The 26,219-nt window shown below is 41.3% G+C and overlaps 1 protein-coding gene across 1 annotated transcript in view; it reads left to right on the top strand.

Moving 5' to 3' along the window:
- The first annotated feature begins 202 nt into the window (after window positions 1-202).
- LOC123626711 (PR domain zinc finger protein 5-like) overlaps window positions 203-26,219 on the top strand; it is a 59,063-nt gene continuing 33,046 nt past the window's right edge. Inside the window, 8 exon segments of the mRNA XM_045535947.1 lie at window positions 203-432; window positions 8,302-8,385; window positions 15,946-16,068; window positions 19,766-19,894; window positions 20,901-20,920; window positions 22,211-22,438; window positions 23,870-23,962; window positions 24,221-24,342. Of these exon segments, the coding sequence (XP_045391903.1) occupies window positions 340-432; window positions 8,302-8,385; window positions 15,946-16,068; window positions 19,766-19,894; window positions 20,901-20,920; window positions 22,211-22,438; window positions 23,870-23,962; window positions 24,221-24,342 (892 nt within the window). The 5' untranslated portion in view covers window positions 203-339.

A 26,219-nucleotide genomic window follows, 5' to 3' on the forward strand; every position in this document is an offset into this window, starting at 1 on the left:
TCGCCCCGCGTCTGGGGGGCGACGGGCGGAACTGCCCGCCGGGCGTCAGTCCTGGGAGGCGAGGCCCGAAACCCGGAGCGGACGCGGGCGGGACGCGCGCCGCCCTGCTCCGGGCTCCGCGCCGGGCGCTCCGGGCCGCGAGTCAGGCCAATCAGCGCGGCGGCGGCGGCGGCGGAGGCCGCTCCGGGCCGAGCCCGAGCCGGGCCGAGGAGGGGCCGAGCCGCGGGGGATCCTGGACTCGCAGGGAGGGGGACTCGGGGAGGAAACGCGCGTCCCCGGCCCCGCCGGCGGCTCCCTCCGCCCCGCACCCGCCTACGATGCGCCGCCGCGGCCGGGAACATGCTGGGCATGTACGTGACGGACAGGTTCTCCCTCCGGTCCTCCCGCGTGCAGGACGGGATGGGGCTCTACACGGCCCACGGCGTGAGAAAGGTGGGTGACCCGCGGGGCCGCCCTCGCCCGCCGTCCCTCCGGGGGCCGCACCACATAGGTGTCGCCGGCGCGGGCGGACGGGCCTCGTTGCGAGCGCAGGAAGTGCGCGCCGGGGAGCCCCCCTTTTCCGCGGGGACGGCTGCGAGACGCCGGGAGGCGCCGTGGCGGGGCCCTCGCGCTGCCGTGTCCCGTGGGCCGAGTGGGCGCGGCGACAGCCCCGGCTCTCCATGCGGGGGGGAGGGCAGCCCGGGGGCGGCTCAATGCGGGCTTGGAATTCGCCCGGACGCCCGCTCAGCTCCCTTCTAGAACGCGTGTGCCTTCTGGGAGGTGCCAGCTGGATCGTCTTTGCATCCCTGCATCTTCTTTCTCTGCTTTTTTGGATTTTTTCTGGCATCGGATTGCTCTCTCCTCCCAGAAAGTTAGTTCAAGGCACGTTATCAGAGGGAGCACGTTGCTGCTTCCATCCAGGAATGGCCTGGATACGTTGCCTGTGGAGAGCAAAGGCCTAGAATATTCTAAAGCTTTGGAGTCGGAGCCAATGACCTCATAACTTGTGGTTGTTTCACGGGACAGGGGAACTCCGGAGCCGCGAAGGCAGCGGAGAAGCCGTTAAATGAGCAGATACTTTGTGCCAGGGCCCATCTTGGAAGTTTCCCTCTCTTGGTAGCTTCTCTGGCACAAGCCTCCCCTGACATCAGTTTTAATCCTCATTTAGGGATGAAAAAGCAGAAATTCTGTAAAGTTGTGTTTTCTGCTGAGTTAGACTCCAAACCTAAGTCTCACTAAAGTTCTAAGTCACATTCTTTGCAGAACATTTGTTGACTCTTAAGGAACAATGGGCCTTATAAACCTCCAGCCCTGCCGTTTTCCTAGTCTGTCCACCCCCCCCCCTTTGTTAGCAGGTATTTTGCAAAATGGAGGTTGGGCAAGAGCAGGCTTGTCCAGGTAAGAGACGCTAACAGGTTCAGAGGATGCATGGGGAGACGCCAGGTGCCCTTCATCTGAGCATGACTCTTCCCGCTGCCTCTCACCTTCACAGCAGGTGAACGGGGTGCACGGTGCTCCCAAATCTCCATAAACAGCTCCACTGACACCACGGTCCACAACATACTTCAGGGCAAAACTGGAAAAAATACATCGCGTATTTACTTTTTCAGATGGAGTTTGGGAGAACGCTCAAATGTGAAAAAAAGGAATTAGAGGTGTATTGAATAGAGGTTGCCAAATGGCCACATGGTAAATTCCACATTCTTCCAAAGCCAAATATAGCTGTCATCAGATGACTTCTGTACAGAGTTGAAATTCTTCTTTTAATTCATTCTCACAAAGATGCGAAAAATTCCCAAATGGACTTTTCTTGAAGGTCTTTGGCTTCAATGTAATTAAAAAATTAAACACAGTTGTTAAAAATAATTTTGTTTAATGAATAGTAATATACCAAACAATCCTAACAAAGATTAGAATTATTACACAATCCTTTTTTTTTTTAACCTTATATTAGTATTTAGGTTTTTATAAACAACTAGCCAATGTACTTTCTTTGGATTCTTTTTTTTATTAATTTCAATTTTTTTACGTATTTGATTATTTGGAAGTATTTTATTTTGCTTCATGGACTAAATGGCTTCTAGAATCATCATATGTTATTGCATCATTGTACTATTACAATGATAAGTAGATACTTAATCTTGTGCTGGCCAGTGTAACTTACTGATAAACTAGTGTAATTGGCCAGGAAAACGTATATAAAACACAGATTTTCATCCAGATCACATCTAGAATTCTTGCCTATATCTCAAAGTGAATATGCAGATGTTTGCAATAAATCTAAACTGTTATTGATATTTAATTATCCCAAGGTATTTAATCACAAGGTCATAGGTTCACTGATGCCAGAAATGACCTTAAAGCAAACTTCAGCTCCTTTGCCTTCCAGAGGCTGAGCGCAAAGCTGAACCTGAATAGTAGATTTTAGCCGAGTTATAAGGCTGCAGGGGAACAATAATGCACCCCTTACCTGTCTGTGTAGAGTCAATCTCTTAATTCTCAAGTATTTTCCAAGTCACCCTGTACTAGGCCTAACTCTGGCCATCAATTATGGGATCTGAGAAGAGAGGGTTAGCAGCAGCTATATTAAAGACCTTCCTTAAAAGTTTTCATGTTCTTTATTCTCAACAAATTTTGGAATATACCACTTTAGAGACGTGTTGGAAATTACAGATGTTTTGTCACATTTTTATAACACATATGCTTGTATAGTACTCCTGTTTTAAAAAACTGTTACAATTCAAAACATCTGTCAATTTCAAACTCACGAGACTCTAAGCCAGACCCAGTTTGGGGAATCTTGCTAGCAACTCCACCCCTATTACCTTCCCCACATTGAGTTGGGGTGTCCTTGGCAACAGGACCCCCCTAATCCCTCTCTAGACTCACCCCTTTTTGTGCACAGTTTCCTAGAGTGGGGTGTCTGCAGCAGGATCACTTAATTCCCCAGCTCAACCTTAGTCCTGCTAGATTTCTCTTGCAGGCCTAGTGCTTCTAATGTTTTTATTTTTCATTATAAAATGTACACAGTGACAACATTAAGAAAAGTCAAAAGGAGTCTTGTGGAAAGCCCTTGAGTAGAAAAAGGAGGCCTGAGCTCATTCACACTTTTACACATTGTGATTTGCTAATAATAAGAAAAAATAACAAAATTGTCACGTTTTGCATGCCGTTTGCCAGACTCTGTTGTAAGTGCTTGTTGTGTCATCTCATGAGCAGTTTTGTGCTTCACTAAAGACGTGGAATTTTAGGTTGCAAAAAGTACTCTGCAGATTAAAACTAGTAATAGTTACTCAAAGCTAATACATTAAGTATACATACAATAATAAGTTAAAGTTAAGCCAACACCTCACTACGTTGCATTTTTTTGTATCACAATCATTTTTTTCCCTAGTTTATGTGAATAACCAGTGGGTGGTGGTTTCAACGTTAGGTTTGAACCTGCTAAGTGGAAAAGTAAAGCTTAAGGTTGCTTCAGACTCTCAGATTCTGTGATTTTGAGGAAGAGATTAAGATTAAGATTAATAGACCACCACCTGCCTCCATTCCCTTCCCATTTATTTTCAGCTGTAGGCTTTCCTTCCCTGACTTGTAATCATTTAGTCATCCGTATGTGGCAGGCACGATATTAGGCCCCGAGGATCTGCAGATGAGCAAAACAGGCAAGTCTGTCCGTGAGGAGCTTGTTTTCTTGTGTGGGGAGATGGCCAGTAAACAAGCAGAAAAAGAAAGATTACCGAGATAGTTGAAGCCTGTGTTAGATTAAATGAAGGCAATAAAGAGGTTGAAACGTCAGAGAGTAAATGAGGGGTGGGGTCTATTTGAGGCGTGCCCATGGGGAAGACTTCTCAGAGATGACACCGGACGGGAGACTGAAGGAGCTGAGCCAGCCGGGAGAGATCGGGAAGAGGGGTTCAGGGGGCTTGGACGGAGGTGGTCTGTGTGAGGTCTAAGGCCGGAGTCCACGGGAGGGGGGGGCGCAGCTGAAAGTCAAAGCACCCTCCCGGGTTTCGGCCCCAAATGTAAGGTTTCTTGGATTGGCCGGCGCCAGAGAAAGAAAGACAAGGGGTAAGCAACGAGGCTTTATTGGGGTGCTCCCAGGCGAGGTTCACGGGCCTCAAGAGAGAGACCCAGGAAGTCACATCGCCCAGAAGTTTTGAGTGGGCTTATATATGTAGGGCTGGGGGTAGGGGCTTCTTTGGCATGACGATTTATGGGGGGGAGAGCAAGGAATTTCCCATTGCAGTTTTCGGGCGGGTATTGAGAAACAGGAGGGGCTGGTGGTATGTGTGACTCCAGGAACCGAGACCCTTATCGGGGTGACCATCCAGGTGTGGCTATTCTTATAAACCGTATAGTACCTTTTTACTATTTTTTGTTTAGACCATCTTTTAGGGCAATTAAAACTGAGACAAATTGTTACTTACTTTGGTTTTTACCATATCAGGAGCTCTTCATTTCTTTGTTTTGAACTAAGTTTTTATCTATCGAAGACCTTCAGTTCACATGTCTCCTGTCACAGGTGTGCTGGCCGCGGATTTCCTGGGCTTGTTTGTCCTTTCACGGTGCCGCAGATGTGTGCGTGCTGTGTTGGTGCTTGGTAGGCTGATGGGGAGGGACGCGGGGAGGGGTGGGCGGGAGGCTGGGGTCGGAGGGTTCTCGGCTGTGTTCCGGCCTCATTCTTACACAGGCTTCATCTGCCTGGGCCTGGGCGTTGGGCCTTCTTAGTGTTCCTTCTTCCCTTCCCCATGGGAGCCAGATTTTGCCCCCGTCAGCGGGTGGTCTTCTGTGGGAGCTTCCCCAGGGGTAGGTAGGAGCCCTTTGGTGGCTGCGGTCTGAATTCCTGGGCCTGTGCGGTTGGCTGCCCTCCTCCCGGCAGGGTGTTCGCTGGGTCCTGGGCATGACATGGTTTGCTCTTTCTTGCAGTGGTGAAAGGCTTTCTCCTGATGTGAGAAAAAGGCCAGGATAAAAGGCCTTTAGCAAGTTGTTAAAATGTTAGATTTTCCACCTGCTTGTGTGGTGGCTGGAAGCTCTTCCTTCTGTGACCTGGCACAGGTCAGCCAGCGCTCCTCTCCAGAAAAGTCACGATTTTGTAGTTTATTGGCCTTTCTCGTGGTTAGGATGGGGGCGATACTCTTTCCAGCTTCTTGGTGGAAACTGAACTTTTAGATATAAAGTCTTAAAATTAAATGGGTATTTACTTCATATTCTTATTTTTTTATTTAACAAATTTCATGATTTAACACCAGTTTTGAAAGAAGTGTTTTAAAATCTCCCACTGTAGTTCTTGAATTTCTGATATTGTGCTGCAGGTTTCTCAGGGCTATATCCTCTTCATAAATAGTTATTATCGTCACATAATGCTCTTTATCCTGTTTAGTGCCTTTGGCCATTAATTTAACCTTATCTGTTATTGATACTCTTGCCCTTTGTTTTTATTTGTTGTCCAGCCATTTTAGTTCATTTGTAATCATTTTGTTTTATCCTTTCACAATCGTGTGTAGCTAGATTATGTTTTATAACGTATTATTGTCTTTCTCATTTAGTGGGAGAATTTTACTCCTTCATATTTAATGACTGATATAATTGATTTTATTCCTGCTGTCATTTTTAATGCTCATTATTTTATATTTTTGCAACTTTTTCTTATTTTTGCTGTCTGTTCAAGTTACTGTTTGTAACTTTCTCCCCTCGTACTGCTTTCTTAGCTGTACTCTTTTTTCACTCTTTCATTATCAGCTGCACATGATTTTATCATTTGATAGCTAGAATTCAGGTGTTTCTCCCACAAAACACACTTTTTTACCCCACAAGTTCTTCCATTTTCCTGTTACTTCCCTCTTCTCCTTTCTTCCTGCCTTCTCCCCTTGACAAAACTTTTAGAATGCTTTTATCTTACTGCCTGCCTTCCCCAACAATTTCTCTCGGTTTTCATGAATGCTGTGTTATTTAATAGAATTTCTTTTAAAAGTATATCCTTGTTTCAAGAGTTGCTATTTAGCTTACATGTTTCACATATCATATCCATGTTATTGTTACATATTAGCCGTGTGTGTGTATATACACCAGTTAGACATCTTTATTGTACCCCAGTGGTTTGAGTTTATGCTAAAGAGTGACCATTCACTATTAATGGTGAAGGTTTAAAGTCAGCATTTTGATTCTTAGTTTGTGTTTTCAAAGCTTGAAGTCCTTTCATAATATTACTAGGCCTGCATCCAAGCAGGCTTCTTCCCTGACCCCACTGCATTTATTTGGGTTTGCATTCCTTTCTCTTGAGTCCTTCGAATATTGCTGAATTGATTGATTCAGTTTTTCTTTCCTCCAGATTTTTACTTCAGAGAGTAACTGGCTTGGGTAGATCAGTTACATTGGAAAGTGTGTGCTCAGATTATTGTCACCTTCTGCAGTAGTTGATCAAGGCCACAACAGTGTAGACTGAAAGTTGAACCATTTCCATTAATAGCAACTCCTCCAATTTATGACAAAAAAAAACCACACCTTACATTTTTGGTCTGTTTTCTAGATTAGTTTTCACATCAGTTCACTGAGTTTCTTCCATTCAACAGTCAGTGTGCTGAGGGTGTGCACTGAGCAAGGCACAGCCCGGGGAATCGCTAAATCGTGGTCAGTGGGAAGGTGGCACGAGGCTGCGGACACTGAGCCATCGGTGCCAGCGTTAGGACTCGGAGTGGTGGCTTGGTACAATGGTGAGTGCCTGGGCCTCCACTTGGAGTAGATCCTGTCTTTGATCATCTGGGTGACCGACCTCAAGCAAGTCATTGAGACTCTCTGAGCTTTGGTTTTCTCAGGTGTTCAGTGGGGAGTGTGGCACATAGTGGTTAAGTAAATATTAATCCCCCTCCCACATTCTTTCATTTCTTATGCAGCTTTTCTTAACTACCATCAAAGACTGGTTAGGCCCCCTCTCAAGGAGAGGAATGATTACTTTGCAAAGAAACCGTCTTTGGGGTGTCGTGCTGTCTGAGACGTGTCGCTGAGAGCCCACGTTAGCAGAGAGGATTGCCACGCAGAGCCGGCTCCCAGCTTCTCCTGAGTTTGCTCTCTCTATTAATACCCCTAATGTTATTATGAATACTCAGCAATCCCCCTGCTTCTCTGCTATGCCTGTGTTTAAGTTACTTGCAATTATAGTCTGAATCTGAGGGATCCCTGCAGGTCTTTCCTGCCCTGAAGTTAAAGAAACGGTCTTCCCGGCCCTGCCAGCATTGATGACGTCTCAGGACCTCTTTTCTCCATCTCTAAAATGGAGGGCCTGGCTTAGCTGGTTATAATTTCTTTCAGCTTTAAAATTTTATTATTCCCGGGAGTTGGGTTTTCTGTTGTTCATTAAGTAATTTATATTCCTTGAAACATTGCATTGGTGGTTCTTTTTCCCCTAACAATGTTCATCAGAAGTTCCCCTGGAGATTTTGTTGGTTTTTTTTTTTTTTTTCCCTACTGCCTCTGTGTGAAGGGGCGGATTCTACGGAAAAATAGTCCTAGGCAGGTGTGAAGGCACGAGTGGGTCTGTGTCCTCTCCACACACGTGACTGCAGAGTGCCTGGTTGGACACACAGGCCCCCCCCCCCCCCCCCCGGTCTCTGCAGTCCCTGCTTTGGTGGCTGCAGAGAGAAAGCGTGTTCCTGCCCTCGTGCATGTCCTCGTGAGTCTCCCCAGCCACTCGTAGCTCACACTCGCAGGGGCTGTGCCAGTGGCTCCCCACGCCCTGCTCCCAGAGTCTGACTTTTACAAAGCCTGGGGCTCCGTGTTTGGAAGCAGCAGGTGGGCTACAGAGCACCCACTTGGTGAAACCCGGGTTTAACGTGTGCCCACTTGGCTGATGGAAAGATTGACGGGTGAATTTAAAGTTTATTTATGAACAGTCTCCCTCTGAGAATGGCAAGCCTGCTTCCCTCACATTCACAATAGGCACGAATTTACAAATTTTATGGAAACCAGGTGATTTTCTGCCTGGTGGGCTTGTCTCTCAAGTCAAGCAAAACTCGGTGCTTTTTCAAGACCACTTGACAGGCTGTGAGGAAGATTGAAACCTGAAGCTCACAGTGCAGTTCCTTGCCAGGATTTGAAGGTTAAGCGATTTAACCCTTTTGTGTTGGCTCCTATGTTGTTAGATGCAGGGTCTGAGATTCAAGACAGATTAAGTTGGATTTTAAATATGTAAATGTTTTGTTATGCAAATTGGTTAATATTGGGCATAAAGGTTTAGAGGAAAAACAAAAATCCAGAAGAAAACAATGGTTTATTTTAGCAACCTGATTGTTGTACTAATCCTCTTTCAATATAATTCTTGCTACGCAGGGTGAAAAGTTTGGACCCTTTGCTGGAGAGAAGAGAATGCCTGAAGATCTGGATGAAAATATGGATTACAGGCTGATGTGGGAGGTGAGCGTGACTTACTTTTAATGTTAAAAATGTTCCTTTATATTATTTAATGCATTTATAAGGCTACATGAATCCATATTGATTCCAGTTAAGTATTTAAGTATTAAAATGTTTTAATTTTAAACAACATGAGTAACTTGAAAGTTTAGCATTTTTTTTAGAAAAAATAGACTGTTGAAATGTCTTACTAGACAATTCTTTTCAAAGTGAAGTTTATAGTTCATCACTGAAAAATAAGTTTTTCATGCCTAAGAGTATTTGGATTTCAAAATAGGCATGCATTCGATTTCTATAAATGAAAGTATACTTTTCCTTTAATTTTTATTTCCCTATTTCCTTCTAATTGTATAGAAGTAATTCTGAGTTTCATGTTGGCACAAAAATCCCACCTTAAAACGTATCTTACCTTTAAAAACATAATTAAAGAACTGCGACACTGTAGACAGTCCTTTGCAATCTAAGGTTTCCCTTATGCATGCGGAAATCTGTGTATGCCAGCGTGTGTCTGTGTATTCTGAGAGTTTTCATCTTTGTCATGCCCGTTACATTTGTTGCTGTTCTTTTCTAGCTATTAGAAGAAGGGTCTGAGGGACAAATAGGAAAGCAGAGGTGTAGAAACTATTAAAACAAAAATTTGGAAAACTCGGCCCCAAGAATTATACAGTCATGTATTGCTTAACGAAAAGGATATGTTCTGAGAAATGCATTGTTAGGCAATTTGTCATTGTGTGAACATGATAGTGTATTCACACACACCTGGATGGTCTAGCCTACTGCACATCTGGGCAGTTGGTGTGGCCTAGTGCTCCTAGGTGTCCCTGTACTGAACACTGTGGGCATTTATAACACAATGGTGCATGTCTGGGTATCGAAATATATCTAAATATAGACCAGGTACAGTAAAAATGTGGTATTATAATCTCATGGGGCCACTGTTGTGCGTGTGGTCTGCTGTTGACTGTGTCACTGCCATGTGGGACAAGACTGTTGGGAGGTTTCTGTGAGGGGGCGAAGGCCTGAGATACCTGTGGGTGGGGCGGAGAGGGGTAGGACTCAGGAAATCGGGAAAAGTTGGAAAACTGGAGGAGAGAACTACACACAGAGTCTCTGCCTGTGTGTGTATCAGTCAGGGTCTTTAGAGGAATAGAACCAAAAATATTTTATATGTATCTTTGTCACACATGTGTGTATATATGTGTGTGTGTATACATACTTAAATAGACCTATTTCAAGGTGGTATTTCACACTTTCGTGGAGGAGACAAGTATGAAATCTTCAGGGCAGGCCCACAGGCTGGAATCTCTGCAGTTGTGAGGCAGGATTTCTTCTCCAGAATGCCTCAGTTCTTCCTTTTAATTAGGGCTAGGGACAATTAGACGAGGGCCACACAACTATGGAGGAGGATCTCGTTTACCTAAAGTCAGCTGATTGTAGATGAGGATTATCTTGAACTCTCTCATACATGACTTCTGGGTTTTTAAATTGGTCCAATCCTTTTGAAAACCATCTAGCATTATTAGTTTGAGCTGAATATAATAAGCCCATGATAGGACTCAGCAATTCCATGAGGCAAATAGTGAATAGAAGTGTGTATGTTACTAAAAGACTTGCACAAGAATTTTTATAGCAGCACTATCACAAGTTATCCCAAGCTAAAAATAACTCAAATTTCTGTCTACTAGTAAATAGACAAATGTATTTGGGAATATTCATATTGTATAACTGTTATGATAATGAATATATCACTACTATGCTTAGCGGTATGAATGAATCTCAGCAACAACCTTGAGGGAAAGAAGCTGGGGACAAAGGAATACAATTATGTGATTCTGTTTACCTAAAGTTCAAATGCAGGGTAAAGTTAATCTATAGAATGGTAAATCAGGACTGTAGTTACCTCATCGGGAGGGTAGTGATTAGGAGTGGGGACCTGGGAAGGTTGTGGGGTGCTGTTTCTTGATCTGTGTGTATGGGTGCGTTTACTTTGTGAGAGATCGTTGAGCTGTGTGCTTGAAGATTCTGCACTTCTCAGTGATGGTGTTACACTTCAATGAAAATTTACTTGAAATAATCGAACACCGGGATGAAAACCCCAGGCCATGGGGTCTGGGAGGGATTTGGTGGCCCTGGAGTTGGGCTTTCACGATGGAGTTGTGCAAAGTGGTCGGCTCGCCTTGTGTGTTGGAAGTGACACGCACCCGTGGAGCTTGCGGTTGGAGTGTGTGTTGAAAGAGAAGAGTCGGGAATGACTTTAAGCAATTGGCTTGAGCCACATGGGTGGAGTGGGAGGTGCGGCACATCCCAGGCAGGGCGGTTAGAGGGTACGAGTGGGAGGGTTGGCAGTGTGGGGTGGACTCTGTTGTAAACTTCTGAAGAAAGGGCATAGTCTTATTACTGCTTTAGTATTATCTTTATTCCCCAGGTCTTGGCTCACTGTCTAGAACATAACTGTAATTGAATAAAAGTTCATTTTCCATCCAACATTCAATAAATCATTCATATTCAATAAATATATTGAATAATCGTAAATTATTTTTACCATTGGCATTCTTAGAAAATATGTAACTTGAAAATTAAGAAACCAGAAACAACTTGTTGACTCCTTTAGTGTTTTACTTAGGTTTTGCCTACTTTGTAGACATTTTTCTTTTGTTTTTCATGAAGATGGTGATTTCACTGAAATACAGTTTTTAAAGGAGCCGATTGGTCAGATATGAGACTAGACATTTTGTTTATATGTTTTTCTCTTTGTCATTATTTTGTGATTACAGCTGTTATGTTGCTGAGAACTTGATTCAGTACCAGGTTTCCAATGTGTTTCAGTTTTTGGAAAAAATGTTTTCAATTGTTTAAAAGCTTTTATTTTTCTTTATTGTTTATGGGAGACCTTTTAGGTGTTTGGAACAAAGAAATCTCTCCACCAAATGTTTTTCTTTTGCAGATGATAACATTTTGTTTCAGGTTCCAAATGGAATCAATTAGCGTAGACATTGGTGGAAAAATACCACCTATGAAGCCTTATGGATGCTGGGCCTCCTAAAACAAAAGCCACAGTACATTTCCGCTGACACTAGCCCTCTAGTTGGGGTAAATGCAAAGCGACTGGATGTTTCATGTTTTCTGAAAGTTCTGTGTTGGTTTTGTGGCTCCTACCTAAGTCAGTCGGCCAACTTGTGGCTGTTGAGCCAAACTGGAGGTCTGATTAGAAGAATGCTAGGAGTTTGTGGCTAAGTAGTGTTATTAAGAAGAAAGAAAAAAAACAACTTCCGTATTGTTAGAGTACTTGCACCATCTTTGTGGTTCTGATCACTATTTATAGCACCACAGGAATTTTATGAAACAGATGCATTTGGTTGCAAATAACAGCAACTCCAACTTGCTTAAATAATGAGGACGGACGTTACGTCAAGTGAGAGAAGTCCAGTAGTCAAGCAGGCTTCACCCAAGTTCTTCCCACTGCTCTACATTTCGACCTTGGCCGTGGCTGAGTCCTCAAGCTGTTGGCAAGTGTCAGGCAGGTTTCAGACAAGATAGTGTCTGGAAGGAAAAAGGATATCTTTTCAAAAATCCTTCTCCCCTAGTAGATCTCCCGTAAAATGTCAGAGGTGGGTAACACGTCCATTCTTGTACTGGCAAAGGGAATAGGATTGCTCTTACTCAGTCAGGGATGACCTGGGGCTGGGGTAGGTCGTCATTTTCTCAGAGCGCACAGAAGGGTGGACATAGGAACAGATCTAGTGTCCTTTGAGGAAGGAGGATGGTCAGGGAGGATCTCGGAAGCACTGTCCCTGGAGTGACCACATTTGTTACTTGTTCATTTAACAAGTGTGTCATGAATGCTTGCTCGGTGTCAGATAGGAGGTGTTAGGTGCTGGGTTTGTTTGCTTAGATCAAAAGATACCTGGCAGAGAAGGTAAAACATAATGGCTGATAAGGAGTCTAATATTTATATCTTTCGTTATTTCCATGATGTGCAAATGTTTTGATTGGGAACATAGTACACTTGATGAAAGTGTTTTTGGTTACAAGAGCTGTTCAAAGAACAGTGCTTTTATGTAATTTTAGAGGTCGGAGGAAGTATTTCAAGTAGATAGAGTGTAAATAAGGGTAGGAAAAGTGTAAATTAAGGGGGATGCTCATATCAACCAGGTTATGATGTTTTCAAAACATTTATTTTTCATCACATGTCACCCATGATGTAAAAAATTAGAGCAATGCATATGAAGATAAAGTCCCACTTTATGTTTTTTCTGTGTATCCACTCTTGCTGATATTTTTATGTATATTTCTAAGCATATATAGGACCAACAATTGTGAGTTTCTTAAAGTAAATCTTATTTCAGCATATGCAGTAGTAACATTGCTTATCTGATACGTGGTCACTGAGAGCCTTGTTTTCTTCGCTAATAGTTTAGGCATGAATTCAGCAGGCATTTGTGAATTATTTTTAATAGAAGCTTTATTGAGACACAATTTACATGCCATAAAGTTTACCCTTTTAAATGTATAATTCGGTAGTTTTCAGTATATTCATAGAGTGTGCAACCATCACCAATCTAATTTTAGAATATTTTCATCTTCCCAGAAAGAAACCCTGTACCGTTTAGCAGTTATTTTTGACTATTTTATGTACCCATTAATATTTTGTGCAAAATTTCATTTGAAGAGTCATGTTTCTCTAAGAAATCTTCTAAACACATTAAATGCTTATATTAAAAATTCAGCTAACTTCTTAGGATCAGTTTCAGAGAATGTATTTCAGATCCTTGGAAAGAATTCCAGGAGATGGATGTGTGCATTTTTGGAAGTAAAACTGTTAGCAATGCAGGAAATGTTAATGGGTACTGGTATCAGTTTTAGTATTTATTGAATAAATAGAGTGTCATTAAATTAGTGGTAATCAGGATTCCTATGTTTTTAGATTTCTAATTGTGTGCTAGAAAAAGAAGACATTTGGCAAAAGAAAAGAAAACCAGCTTTAAGAAAGTACAGTGCAGCTGTGATTAGATTGATTTTTGTTACACTTTCGAACTCTGTCATACTTCATGGTTTTACTTTCTTTACATTGAGAGCTACAAAGTGAGGGGCAAAGGAGGAAATTTAAGGTATTTGCAGTCAAACCTTTTTTTCTAGAATAACACTTTACAAAACCTCATTTAACCTTAAGTGTACCAATGGCCACTGCCCAAGATGGCGGCCACTGGCTCCAAATGGGCGTTGAGCACTTGAAATCCGGCCAGTGCAACTATGGACCGAATTTTCGATTTTATTTTAGTTTTAATTAGTTTAAAAAACTGAGGCAGTATACAATATCTTTTCAATTAACAGCTTTATTCTTGGGTGGGGCTACATTTTACTTTTCTGTCACATTTTGTGAAATACTATCTTGTAGGGTGCCAGGCATGTGCATTGTTTTTAATATTACACAGAAACATATCACTGACTTAATGGACGTCAGTGGAATAATTCCAGTAATTTTTGAAAATCAATAAAATCATTTTCCTTACATGTTGATGTAACATATTTAAGATGTGTATTTAAATATTTTATGCAGACAGCATGATTTACAATAATACTTTTGTAGATTCTAATTCGCAATTATATAGAACTCTTGTTATCCGTGTATTTATATATATGTACTGTGTTTTGTGTGTATGTATTAGAAAAGGGATATTTTAATTACTGTATCATTACATAGCTTTATAGTATAAAAACTTTATGGGAAAAATTATATAAAGAAAGTGATTAAGTGGAGAATTAAATGGAAATATAGAAGCTAGTACCAGAACAATAAAGGACAAAGTGAATATAGAAGGTTTGCCACAAATTGCACAATAATGCCGTTTGTATTTTCTATGGTAAAGTAAAAGAAAAAGATTTTTTTGGATGAAATATAAATAAATAAAGGTAACAGTGTGAAAGATATTTTCAGCTATTTGCTGAAGTCAATTTGATAACAAGTTTCCTCTCAATATTCAAAAGAGAATCTATGAAATAGGTCTCCTGAAATCAGAATTAAATTCAATACGATAAAATTTTTTCAGTTATTTGTAATAGTATTTTTAAAAAAGGAAATGTTTTACAGAAGATATAGTGCATGAACTCACATTATACTGACAAACATTTAGCTCTATTAAGTGTAAATTTTAAGATGTCAGCCAGAAAAAGATGACTTTGCTTTTACTGAGCACTTACTTGTTAGAGCAGTGCATAATGTTCTTTCAAATAAAGGATCTTTTATAATTTCTTTTAAGCCCCTGCCACATGTTCTTGCAAAGCAATGAATTACACTTTTTTATAGTCGCTAGAGCAAAGAAACTGGTAAAAATACAGCATCTTCAGAGTTAAGAGTAGGAGGGAAGACTGGCTGAGTTTTCACTGTGCACCCTTTTATACTGTTAGAATTTTTCATCATGTGCTATATTACTTTTTCAAAAAATGTAACAAATTGTTGGGACAGTAAGGCAAAAAATAATTCCAGTTTAAGATCGATACCAAATTTCTGAACTGGATGCAATGCTGACTCTGCAACTTTAACGACAGTTCTGAGAGTTAGTCCATCACAGGAACCTGAACATAAACACATGTAGATTCGTCACAAAGGACAAATGTGCTGGTCACAATTATGGAGGATAAAAAAATAAGCTGCAGTATCTGCTTTCTAAGTAAGCTCGCAATATCTGTACCAAAAGTTTTTGTAAAATTGAAACAAGTTCACTAACAATATGATTGAAAAGAATGCTTCTGCACTACAAACAGAAGAAATGGGGTTCAAGGACAGCCCATCTGGGGACTTTATTCAGCCACCGGCAGAGGCCCATGAACATGAATCTCCATGCAGCATGGGGTGCTGGTGACATGCTGCCAGAGACATTCTGCTCCCGGGTTTGTGACAAGATGCAAACAGTGCAGTTTGCTGAGCTCACACATTGCCTCAAACCTGTGGTTGACAGACTGAGCCAGAAGCTGAGCAAATACCTGATTTTGTTAATTTTGAGACCATCCCTCCTGAGGATCTTACGGCCAGGGGCAGGATGCCAGCGCTGATGACTGTTGCATCTCCCGCTCTGTGAAAATGCGCTACTGTTGCCGAGGAATCTGCGTGCACCTCCCTTTATGCAGATAATGCCGTCAGCAGGTGAAGAGAGAAACCGAAGTGTTAATAATTCCTCCACCTCCACCCCCACGACTGAGAAACAAGCAGTACCAGCCTCTTCTATGGAGAAAAGGAGAAGGTTGCAATTATGATTTATCTTCCGAACCATTGCGATTGCAACACGTATATTAAAACATACGTACGGAGAGAAACCATTCAGGCTGGAGAGCAGCTGTGTTTCTGAGAGTGGGTTGCAATCGTGAGTCATCTGCATATTTGCCAGATGAAATGCGAGGCCCTATTTGTACGCATGTTTGAAGGCAGCGTGCATGCCAGTCCGGCATGGAACACCTGCCCATAGAAAAGGTATCCGCGTATGAAAACATACCACGTCCTACCGTTGATGTGTTCAGCACGGCCTATCCTGCCTTCAGGGGTGAACGCAGGGGCCTTGTGTGTTGCAGGTGCGCGGGAGCAAGGGGGAGGTGCTGTACGTCCTGGACGCCACTGACCCGCGCCACTCCAACTGGCTCCGGCTCCTGCACGAGGCGCCCTCCCAGGAGCAGAAGAACTTGGCCGCCATTCAGGTGAGCTCGCCTGCTGCTCTGTGCACTGTTGGGGGGATGAACGAACATATGACTCCGCTCCCTGGTTTAGACTTATTTCCCCGTGACCTGCTGCAAATAACAGTAACTGCCTGGTAGGAGCAGTGGACGCCCCCCCTAGTCAGCGAGGGCAGGGGAGGGCGGGCCGGGTCACTGCGAGCCTCCGGGAATACTGAGGGAATGAATGAATCACGTCGTCTGACGTCGACCTTGGCAGATACTGTTTTCAAGCACTTTTATTTCATTCTGGGAATGTTTGTTGATACTACTTTTGGTTTGAAAGTTTATTTGGTTCTTAGTGCTATTCTCTGTGTTATGGTGTTAGGGGTTTTTGGAGAAATAGAACCAATAGGGGAGATACATATATGCATATGTGTATATGTGTGTGTATGTAACATATATGTAATAAGAGTATATATATATATATATAATATTTACGCAATAAGTATATAAAATCGGCTCCCATGATTATGGAGGCCAGCAAGGCCCGAATCGACTGGGCTGATGCACCAGTTGAAGTCCGGAGCCCTGAAGGGCAGGAAGAGCCAGGGTTCCAGGTCTAAGGCTGCCAGGCAGGGAGCCTCTCTGCCACTTGAAGGTGGGTTGGCCCTTTGTCCTATTCTGGCCTTTAATATACTGGGTGACACCCACCCACGTGACGGAGGGGGATGTAGTTTATTCCGTTCCCCAGACTTAGATGTTAATTTCATCCAAAAACACTGTCACAGAAATACCTGGAGTAACGTTAGACCCACTGTCTGGCACCCTGTGGCCCGGGCGGGGTGACCGGTGGGAGCCATGTTTTACCGAGTCCTGTTTGCCTGTGTCCTGGTGTCCTGCCGCACAGAACACCAGGCTCTGATACAGACCGTGGTTGAGCTGAGGTCCTTCAGTGGAACTTAAGAAGAGAAAAAGATCCAGTTTTCAGAGTGACCCATTAATTAAAATGCATTGATCAGATGACTAAGAGCATAAGGGAATGCTGAGTTCTGGCAAAGAGTTTACTGATCAAATGAGAAAGCTCAGCCTCTTGAATCCTAAATGGCAGAACAGGGAGTCAAGCTATGGTTGGCAGAAGCAAGAAGGGAAGTGAAAAGAGTGAGGAACTAACAGTGCTGGATTATCTACCATGGGTCCTGTTCTAGAAGCTTCATATGCATCTGGTCGTTTATTTGTAGAAATTCTTAGTTTTGATACTTTGTTGAGAATTATACTGATTTCATTCAATTCTGAGTATAAAATCAACAGTGGCACAAGGAACAATGCACAGAATTAAGTTTTAAAGTATTCAGAAAACACAATCATCTAGAATATTCCACTTCCTAATGTTGTCATCTAACCGATGTGTTTTCAGTACAGATAAGTATTAAATGATCAGTGGTTACTGTCTGTTTTTGTACCAATACAGGAGTGATGGCTTCTCTCAAACAGCTGGGGGGAGGGGGGGTGGAATAGAACCTTTGCAGCTATTCAAGCTATTTTTCAGATTTTTCATTATTATTTATCCAACCACATATCTAAGATATTTTTTTTTTATATGTAGGCATTATTTCCAAATATTTTTGTATTTTTTCATGGCTTTCTGAGGCAAACTCGTCTCATGGGTTCTTTGGTTTATGTCATGATTTTAATTTACAGACTCTGTTTAATTGTCAGTATATTACTGTTACCAAAATTGCCTGTAGAACCATGAATTTATTTTAAGCAAACCCATTGTTTTGGTAGGTTTTCCATCATCATTTGCAAAGAGTGTTATTTAAAGGAGATTTCTTTTGTTTATGTTTAAATGATGATTTTAAGCTTTCCTCAAATTCCTCTAGTTTGAGAAACTTCTTCCTATTGCCTATTACTTGTGTAGAATCGGTATCTCTCTTCTTCTGCCTAAACTTTCAAGGTATTATGTGCTTAGCTTTGAGTTTTGCCTCAGACTCCGTCAGAGAATCTGTTTACGAGTCGCCTTCACTGTACATCTTGCTCATGACATGTTTAGTGAAGGAAAAGCTGTCGGTACAGTGACAAGTATTCATCTTGGTCTTCTGTCTGCATTTGCTGCTCCACTGTGCCCTGTATTCTACCACGTTGGAGGCACTTACACTTCTCTCATTTTTAGTGCTCACATTTCCTAAGGGCTTACAGAATTTTCATGTTCATTTGGTGCATCCAGTACAGTACTTTTCTTCTTTATTCCAACTGTTTTTTTTTTTTTCTTTGAAAGAGAATAGAAATCTACAGAAGATGTAAGTTGCAACTTTGGTGCTCTGAGACCTTCTCGATGGCTTAACAAGGAGGGAACAGTAGGGATGGAATTGGTAGGGATGGAATCAGAATAGGACTTACGTGACAAGCAGCTCTGTGAAATTCCACGCTTGAATTTAATTAGGATCTCAGTTTGTTCAGAGGCCCCTAGGAGAGGCTTTCGGTGCAGAAGCAATGACAGTGGCTTTAATTTCTTTTCTTTTTTACACTTTCTTAACGGTGGGGGTGGGAGGTTGAGCACGCTGTTAGTGGTAGGGATCTGTGCTGGCTCCCTGGAGGTGACACCTCTGGTATTTGAACAGTAGCTAGAGTTGCAGACTGCTGAGGGTTCACAGCCACATCTGAGCAAGGGCAGACAGCATAACAGTTGGGTCACATGGCTGAAAGAAATGTCAGCCTTCTAATCGGGTGGAGTGGTCTCCTGAGGACTGCATTCCAGAAACACTGAGTCAGTAAGAGAAAATCGCAGTGTTTCCTGCATAACGTTAGGAATCTCTGGCATTCCAAACTGCATCTGAAATTTGGGGTATTCAGGAAATTTTTTATTTGAGCCATACGCCCCAGGAGTGGAATAAATGAGAAACATTTGTGGCCATGTGGCTCGCTTGGTGGAAAACATCGATACTTGGTCCAACTTTTCTGAACAAGGGATTACAAAGTTGAGCTCTGCTTTGGCAGAGTGTCGAAACTCCATGAAGACTTGATTACATTTCTAGTTTTGCAATTTTATTTGATTTTGTAAAATTTGCTTTGGAAATGATTTAAGTATCTGAACTGTTGAAGAAGGATCTAGTAAGCAAACAGTTTTTCCCACGTGCACACTTTTCAGAATAATCATTTGAACGGTACGTTCAGACTTCTGAAAAGTTTCCAGCTATGGCTGGAAAATTCTGAATGTGAAAGATATAGCTTAAAATGAACCCAAACATTCTTAAGCTCCAGAAGAAATGAGTGATTCTTATTAAATGTTAATTTTGTCACACTAAAAGAAAAAAAGTATATATAATATTTGAAAAAATATTTGAACTAATTAGTGTTTTGCAGGCTTTTAAAAATTTCTGATCTTTTGGGAGACAACTATTTGTTAAAATCAGTATTATGCTATTTAGAGTTGAAATTATGAATGACTTGAAAATTTCAGAGGTAAGAGTGTTACATCTCATGTTCTTAAGAACATTTTTCCAGACATGTCTTCCCTGGGACTGTTTGCCATATATTATCAACATAAGTGAAAAGGTGGTTTGATATTCTAAAAAAAAAAGAAGCCTCTGGGAAAATGTGTGGGCCCTGGTCAACATCATGAAGGATGAAGGGTGTGGGGACGTGGGGATGGTCCAAACGAGCAGGGAAGGGCTGGGCACTGAGGTGGTGAGCACAGCTCCGCTCCCGTTCTGCTGTCACTTTGATTCTCCGTTTCCAGCAGAGGTTTCATCACAGACAACTGGGTCTCCCATCTCCACCTCGCTTGGTGATGACGGTTGAAGTTGGTTTATTCTGGGGTCTTCTCTGGCAACACATGAAATTCCAGTATGAAAGAGCTAGAAGGTCTGACGTGGATCTCTAAAGAGAGAAGCAACTTTGACGTTTTTAAAGTACACATAGGATGTTTACATTGCACAGGCTTATCAGAGTGTTGATGCAGAGTTCTAATGGCAGCAGAACCAAGTAAGCAACCAAACCACCAACAAAAAGAAATATCAAAAAGATTTTATCACTTATACACAAAATTATAGTCTCTTCTAGTTCTCTATTTCTGTTTCTTCTTATCAGACTTATATAAATGGTATTTCCACAATATTTCCTAGAATCTACTGGTGCTTTCGTGAATTGCTGGTGGGAGCCGGCTGATTCCACAGAGCCAGCGACGCCTCGTTAGGCTGTTTATCTACTTTCTCTTTATCTACTCCTGCTAGTAGGGGGTGTAGCCACATCTGGCTGACTGAATGGACCCTCTCTGGCCAAGGGAATATCCTTAAACTAAACTGCCTGCCAGGAGGAGGGGGCTCAGACAGGCCTCATCATGCCCACTCCCTTCTTGGGGACATCTTTGTAACCCACTAACAGGCCTAAGGGGATGCAAGACAGACCTGCAGCTCCTCAGTTTATGCAACAAACGTATGTCCTGTGGCTTGTCTCTGACTGACAGCTCCTTATGTTAAAACATTCCAAGCCTTCAGACAAAGCTTCATGTCTTTAGCCAATTACAAGTCAAAGAATCTTTAAACTCACCCATAACCTGTAAGTGCCCCGCCACCTCCCCTCATTCGAGATGTCCCACCTTTTCGGGCCAAACCAATGTAGCCTCCCACATACTGATTTATGACTTTACCTGTAACCCCGTCTCCCTGCAATGTGTAAAACCAAACTGTGACCCAGCCACAGCGAGTCCACTTGCTCAAGGCCTCTTGGGTGTGGCTCTGGGTCATGGTCCTCAAGTTTGGCTCAGAATAAACCTCTTTAAATTGTTATACACAGTTTGGCTTTTTTTCCCATTAGCATGAGAGAGTATGAACATTCTCTCCCCCTTGCCAGCTTATGCTTCTTTTTCTTTATTTTAGTTGAATTATTTGAGAGGAAGGTAAGGATGGGCTTATAGTGTGTGCTGGTTTTCAAGTGTGCATTATGCTGTTTGGAATATCAGATTCCGGGTGATGGGAATTACTTCTGTATTCTGTGTTTTCTTCATTTTAGCATTTATTTGTTTCTATGTTACCCTCAGGGCTAGTTGTTATTATGTCCATTATTTTGATTTAAAAATAAGTCTCCTACTTATCTATTACTGACCTACTTTCTGCTTTAGTTATCAAAATACCAGTTTTCGTTATCTTTATAAAAAAAATCAGAAACCGAAACAAATTTTTTTAAATGTATGAACCAAGTACTTACTTTGGTGCTGTTTTGATTTTAGAATTTTTAGTGTCTTGTTTAGAAAAGCAAAGAGACTAAACAAAAACTCAGCAAAAGGAGCAAAGGAGCCACCCAAGTGTCTAACAATGGAAAGTTTAGTTTAAATAAATTATGGCACTTTAAGTGTTCAAAAAAAAACCAAAAACCCAAAACATTTGACTTGAAAAGATGATAAATGAGAAAAAAAGAGCAACATGTAAAATTGCATATTAAGATGGCACTTTAAGTGTTAAAAAAAAAAAACAACCCAAAACATTTGACTTGAAAAGATGATGAGAAAAAAAGAGCAACATATAAAATTGCATAGTAAGTATGATCATAAATGTACCTGTTCCTAGACTGCATAAGATGTATATGCCCTGAAGATAAGTCAGGCTTGGAAATATATTATCGCACTTGTCTCTTCAAGATGGGATTAGTGGTGTTTTTAATTTTCTTAACATTTTCTGTATTTTCTAATTGTAATTTTATTTGATAATTAGAAAAAAATATGTGTAATTTACGCAGCATTCTGAGAAATTCAGGCAGGATTGCATCAGTCCACATGGGACGGTAGATTCTCACTCACTATACCTGTTGTGTAACCGATGTTGTTTTTATAATCCTGATTTTTTTTTTCACTTATACGTGGGTTTTTCCTTGATAATTCAACGCAGTATGGCTTGGTTGGATTTTTCTCCCTGTGAAGGGTAAGGTGAGCTACAAATGACCCACGGCAGGGAAAACTGTTTTTGTAATTTAACATTTGTGATAACTGGGAAGTTAACATCATAGAATAGGTTAAATATTGAATTTGATTTTGTATTCATTTGGTGAAACCACATATAACAATATTTAAACAATAATGTATTTCTAGTAACACTTCCCGTTTTCTGGACAGTACTATTAATATTCACCGAGATAGTAAGAATTTGCATATATGGTGCCATGAAGCACGTTAGTTTGGTTTTTAAAATGGGAGTGAAACTGAGCGGTTCCTGGCTGTGACCAGACGCCGTTCCCCACGACCTGCAGGTCGCGCTGGCCGGGGAGAGGACTGCGCCTGCCTGCACTGCGAGTCGAGCTTCGCCAGCGAGGACATCCTGGCCGAGCACCTGCAGACGCTGCACCAGAAGCCCACGGAGGAGAAGGAATTCAAGTGCAAAAACTGTGGGAAGAAATTCCCCGTTAAGCAGGCTTTGCAGAGACAGTGCGTATATTAAAGAACGTCTGTGAAGTTATAAGGTAACACTTTATTAAACTGCTTCATTTGGCTTGACTTAGAGTTTCAAACCCATCCATGTGTGTGCGCACGTGTGTGTGTGTGCACATGTGTTTGTGTGTTTGAGTGACAGAAATTAAGCCTTTTCCATTGTCATTGTCATTAACTCATGTATGTTGATATTGGAAATATTCTGGTCATCAGTTCTAACAAGTCCATATTGTTTATGCTAATTCATCTTTGTCCATTTAATAGCTTGCCATCCAATATCAAGCTTATTGGTTTAATCTGAAATTCAGATATACTTAATTCAGCTAATCCTTTTGGGGTGACAGATCAAGTTTTAGTTGTCTGTGTTTTCTATTCCCTCTGGAATCGGTTAAAGAAAAGTTTAAGAAATGGAGAGAGTTCAGAGTATAAAGCATTTGTGGACATTTTGGGAGGCACTGTGGTTGACAGCCGCTTTGGAGGAATAATTAAAGATGAGTAGGTACAGGATGTGACAACCCGTTGAGTTAATGATCCCAGGCATTGCTCTGTGCCTTTATTTTAACAATTTATAATTTATGACATAAAATTTATCCTTTTATTTAAATATTTTATAGGATCATGAATTATTAAATGTGAGAAAGTGGGTATATGTGTTTGTAAAAATGTTAATTTTATTTTACTAACTACAGGTTTTTTATTTTAATTAGATAATTGAATTTAAGTAACTTAAAATCATGTTTGCCTATTTAATGCCACTGTAGGCTATCATTTTTTTTGAAACCAATTACTTCCAATATGAAAGTCGTATAAATGACATGATCCCACACCATCAATATACATCTTTCTCTCCTCTCATGCATTCCCTTCCCTTCATTTACTTTCTTTCTCCAAACTTAACTTCTATCTTTAGAATGTCACTTTACATATGAGCAAGAAATCTTTAACATAGTTTTAATGTTACATTTTTTGTTTCATTAAAGTAAAATTTGAAATATGCTATATTTCATATTAAGATTATTTCCATATATTATATGCATCAGCTTTTACTTATAAAATTTGGGATGAAAAATTTCTGCTCAAAACTTCAGCTTAATGTTTAAAACATCAAAACTTTTTATAATAGCAAGAGATTACATATTTAGAGATTCTTTTACAGGTTCTTAAAAAAACAAGGGCTATATACATTTAGAGTCTTTAAATTCTAGTCAACTTTTGTTGTAGTTAGTATTATATATTTATACGAAAGTTACCCTTGCCAGGCTAGGACTTATAGTTAAATTAAGGTACTACTAAAACTTTTAAAAGGCAAAAAAGACAGAATGAAAAGGGGGATTATGAATGTGACTTTATTCAGAGTTGGCATATTCTTATACATTTTTGTCTCATATTTCCAGTTTTTGTTTCTCTTTTTTTCCTATTTCCCCTTAGTGTTCTTCAGTGCACAGCGAAAAGCAGTCTGAAGAATTCCTCGCGAGGTTTTCAGTGCTCTGTTTGCAATTCCTCCTTCAGCTCAGCATTGAGGTTTTGTGTCTGAGTTCTCAGATGACTGTCGTATGGCTGTGGGTCACTTTTTGCATGCGGCCTCCATGCTCGTTAGCAATTCAGTGTCCCATGGCTTCAGAACGTAAATGCTTTTCCTCTTACCCGCAGAGGTAATGCATGGAATGGTCCCGAGACTCCACAGGGAGCATGTGTTACCAAAGCTTGCTGTGACGTGTGACTTTCATTGGTACGTCTTCACCATTGCCTCTCCCTGTCCCCTTGCTGGTTGTCTTGTAGCTTTGAGCAGCATCAGGGAACGTGCCGGGGTGATGCCAGGTTCGTGTGCAAGGCCGGCAGCTGTGGGAAGAGGCTGAAGAGCAAGGATGCCCTGAAAAGGCACCAGGAAAATGTCCACACTGGTGAGGAGTCACTGGGGTGTCATTATTCAAGGGGCTTCCTTTTCCCGGGTCATAGTGACCTGTTTTTGATTCTCACTCCTGAGGAGAGAGCTGGCTTTTCCATTGTGCTTCACGCAGATGTGCGGCTCCTGCCGTGGGTTTTTTCTTTCGCTGAAAACTTTCTTTCTTAGGTTGATTTCAGCAGCATTTGTCATTTTCCCCATCTCTGAACCTAGTCATAACTATAGACCTTCACTCGAGTCTAGTGCTTGGTGTAGCTAGATAAGATACTCTGTGTCAGGTGCATTAAGAATTAACATTTTTTTGAACAACAATTTTAATGTTTTAGCATATGAAATTTATTTTATAAATTGTTAACATTAATGATTGTAGATATATTTTGAAACTATTAAGTGACACCCTTCTGCCTTAATATTTTTACACTAAAATCTGAGTTTTTAATGCTTAAAGTACTCCTATATTAAAGAAAATTCCTAATTACATTTTGACACAGAAATTGAATACATTTGGGTTAATAAAACAAACACTATATATGAATTCCTAAACGGTAAAACAAATATAAAATTTGACTGTCACTTGGATGTTACGTGCTCAGCACAGGGTAGACGGGCAGCGAATGTACCTGGGTTTACTGTCCACTGCCTCAGGCCTCCCGCAAGGAGGTTCACGGGACTCTGCATGTTCTTCTGTGCACATCCTTTTCTCATGTGTTCACTTTTGCACTTGGTTCTGGGAAGTGGATGACCTTCCCTATGATTGCAAAAGGCAAGCACAACGTTTTGATAGATTTGCCGTCATTTTTTTTTTTTTTTAAATGCCGTTCTGGTTAAAATGCTATTCTTAATTTTCTTCATCTATGTCTGTAATATATTGTAACAGAACTTTCATGTCAGTTTTAAAGTTAACTTTGCTGCACTAAATAAAAAGCCAGCTGTATTCTGAAACTCTGGAAACTTCTGCATTCTTGCTACAGGGCATATGGTGTTCAGGCTGTGCTGTAAGAAAATTTCTTTGAGGCTTCTTGTAATTGGCCTTGGATATTATACTGTTACTCATTCTGGAAACTCAGAAATAATTGTAGGAAATAATTCATGAAAGGAAATTTCATTTTCTTATTTTTCATATGTTGTGGATCATCAAATGTGAAATCTTGCCGTATTTTGGCTAAAGGTCACTATGCCATATCTCTTGCTGGAACTGGGACATGGTTTCATTGTCTCATTCATAGTCCCCTTTCTTCCGTGAGGTACACAGATGTTTTGGGAAAGAATATTCCCTGTTAGGAATAGCAAGCAAAGCAGTACTCATATATGTGGTTGTAGAATGTTTTGTTTTGGAAAAAGGCAAAGATATTCAAGGAAAGAGAAGGTCTTGCAGCTTCCACTTGCGATGGCCAATGATTCTTGTTAGGTGACATGAACTGAAGATGCTGAGAGGAGAGAAGCTGATTTTTTTAAATGTGGACCACATTTTTCCATAGAAACCGTAATATGTGGTAGGTAGGTCCTCAGACCCGCTCCTAAAACCATACTTAACTCGCAGTGTGTTGAAACTCGAGTACTTAAATGAATATGTATTCGGCACAGTTGTGTTGGTTTCTTCCACCACCCTCTACTGCTGTAAGTCACGTCTTCCCGGGTCATTTGTAAGTTGAATCTGAGCTGGCTACAGTGGCTTTGTGAATGCTGTTGTCCTTGAACCTGTGGCAGCTGGGAGGGCCATGAGAATCCTCGCTTACCCAGCAGAGACAGGTAGAAGGGGGCTCAGCTCCTCAGCCTACTTCCCATCGTTCTGTTTTGCTCAGATTCTGTGGGTGCCAACAGAGAGACTTTGGACTTAGGGGAGATAATATCTACCTGCATCTTCAGGTGAATAAG

Source organism: Lemur catta, chromosome 22 (assembly GCF_020740605.2).
Source record: "Lemur catta isolate mLemCat1 chromosome 22, mLemCat1.pri, whole genome shotgun sequence".
In the NCBI taxonomy this organism is placed as follows: domain Eukaryota; kingdom Metazoa; phylum Chordata; class Mammalia; order Primates; family Lemuridae; genus Lemur; species Lemur catta.